The following is a 1,094-nucleotide window of genomic DNA, read 5'->3' on the forward strand; positions in this document are numbered from 1 at the left end:
CGTTACACCCGACAACAAATTATTTCATCAATTTGTCTCAGAAGTAAAAGTGTTACCAGGATTATCCACATCACCACCGCCTTTGTTATTGTTTCCATCTCTGTCATCATCGTCATTATTCTCTTCCCTCCTTCCTCGCCTCCGCTGATGTCTCCCTTAATCCTAAATCTCAGCATCCTCATTCACAACAACAAACTATCCCCGTGTTAAATGACCGGCCTGACATCCAGAGCGTGGCAGCATCTCCCCTCCCTCGCGTCTGTCTTGTGTTGCTCTCCTCGGCACAAGAGGCGGAGTCGTCCTGCCCTCTTCAACGCCGCCCCGCCACGACCCTTGTCACGACCCCCACGTCAAGTACTAAAGGACCCTACGACTAGACATGTTGACTAATTATTCCTCCCTCTTCTCCCTGCCACACACAGGGGTCACGACTCCTCGACTGCGCGCCACGTGGTTGCGTTGTCCGCGGGGTGACGCACGCATTCCGCCGCTCGCTTGTTTATTTATCCCGGCTTGGGTAAGGCGGTCACACATGTGGGCGGGGGGGGGGGGTGCTGTTTAGAGGGGGAGGGCGTTTTTTTCTTATTCTGCTCTCTTTCTTGCACTGATTGTTCAAGTCGTTTATTTTTCTCTGGGTGAACGAAAGCTTATAAGGACACTTTCTATCACGTGTGTATGCATTCTTGTCCGGTGTTTTTGAGGTTTCGTTGTTGTTGTTATTGCGTTAGCGGGTGTTTTTTTTTCGGTCGGTCGTTGTGTCTTGTGGAATGTTATTGCTTGTTGAATTTATTGGTGCGTGTGTGTCCCTTGTGATTAGATATCCGTGTGTGTGCGTGCGTTCATCAGGTATGATTGCAAACACTTGTCCATGCATGATGCATCGAGTGAAGGAGTAAAAAAAAAGGTGAACTCACAAGCCATCTGGACGGCGACCCTCCTGGAGGTGGCGGTGCCTAAGGAGTTGTGCGCCGCGCAGTAGTAAGTGCCGGCGTCTCGACCGCGCACCCGGTAGAAAAAGAGCGAGCCATCTGGCAGCTGCAGCCTCCCGTCGCGACTCCGCAGGGGCGTCTCTGAGTCTGTCCTGTACCACCTGT

General features: G+C 51.9%; 1 protein-coding gene and 1 long non-coding RNA gene across 2 annotated transcripts in view; one reads left to right on the plus strand and one right to left on the minus strand.

The window, feature by feature from the left end:
* The window catches only part of LOC119589226, a gene marked incomplete at its 5' end in the record, with an annotated part of 73,080 nt that overhangs the window by 60,349 nt on the left and 11,637 nt on the right, over positions 1-1,094 (minus strand). The window contains 1 exon segment of the mRNA XM_037937831.1: positions 915-1,090. Within this exon segment, the coding sequence (XP_037793759.1) occupies positions 915-1,090 (176 nt within the window).
* The window catches only part of LOC119589227, a 46,602-nt gene that overhangs the window by 2,411 nt on the left and 43,097 nt on the right, over positions 1-1,094 (plus strand). The window lies entirely within an intron of this gene.

The sequence above is a fragment of the Penaeus monodon genome, chromosome 25, assembly GCF_015228065.2.
Source record: "Penaeus monodon isolate SGIC_2016 chromosome 25, NSTDA_Pmon_1, whole genome shotgun sequence".
Taxonomy (NCBI): domain Eukaryota; kingdom Metazoa; phylum Arthropoda; class Malacostraca; order Decapoda; family Penaeidae; genus Penaeus; species Penaeus monodon.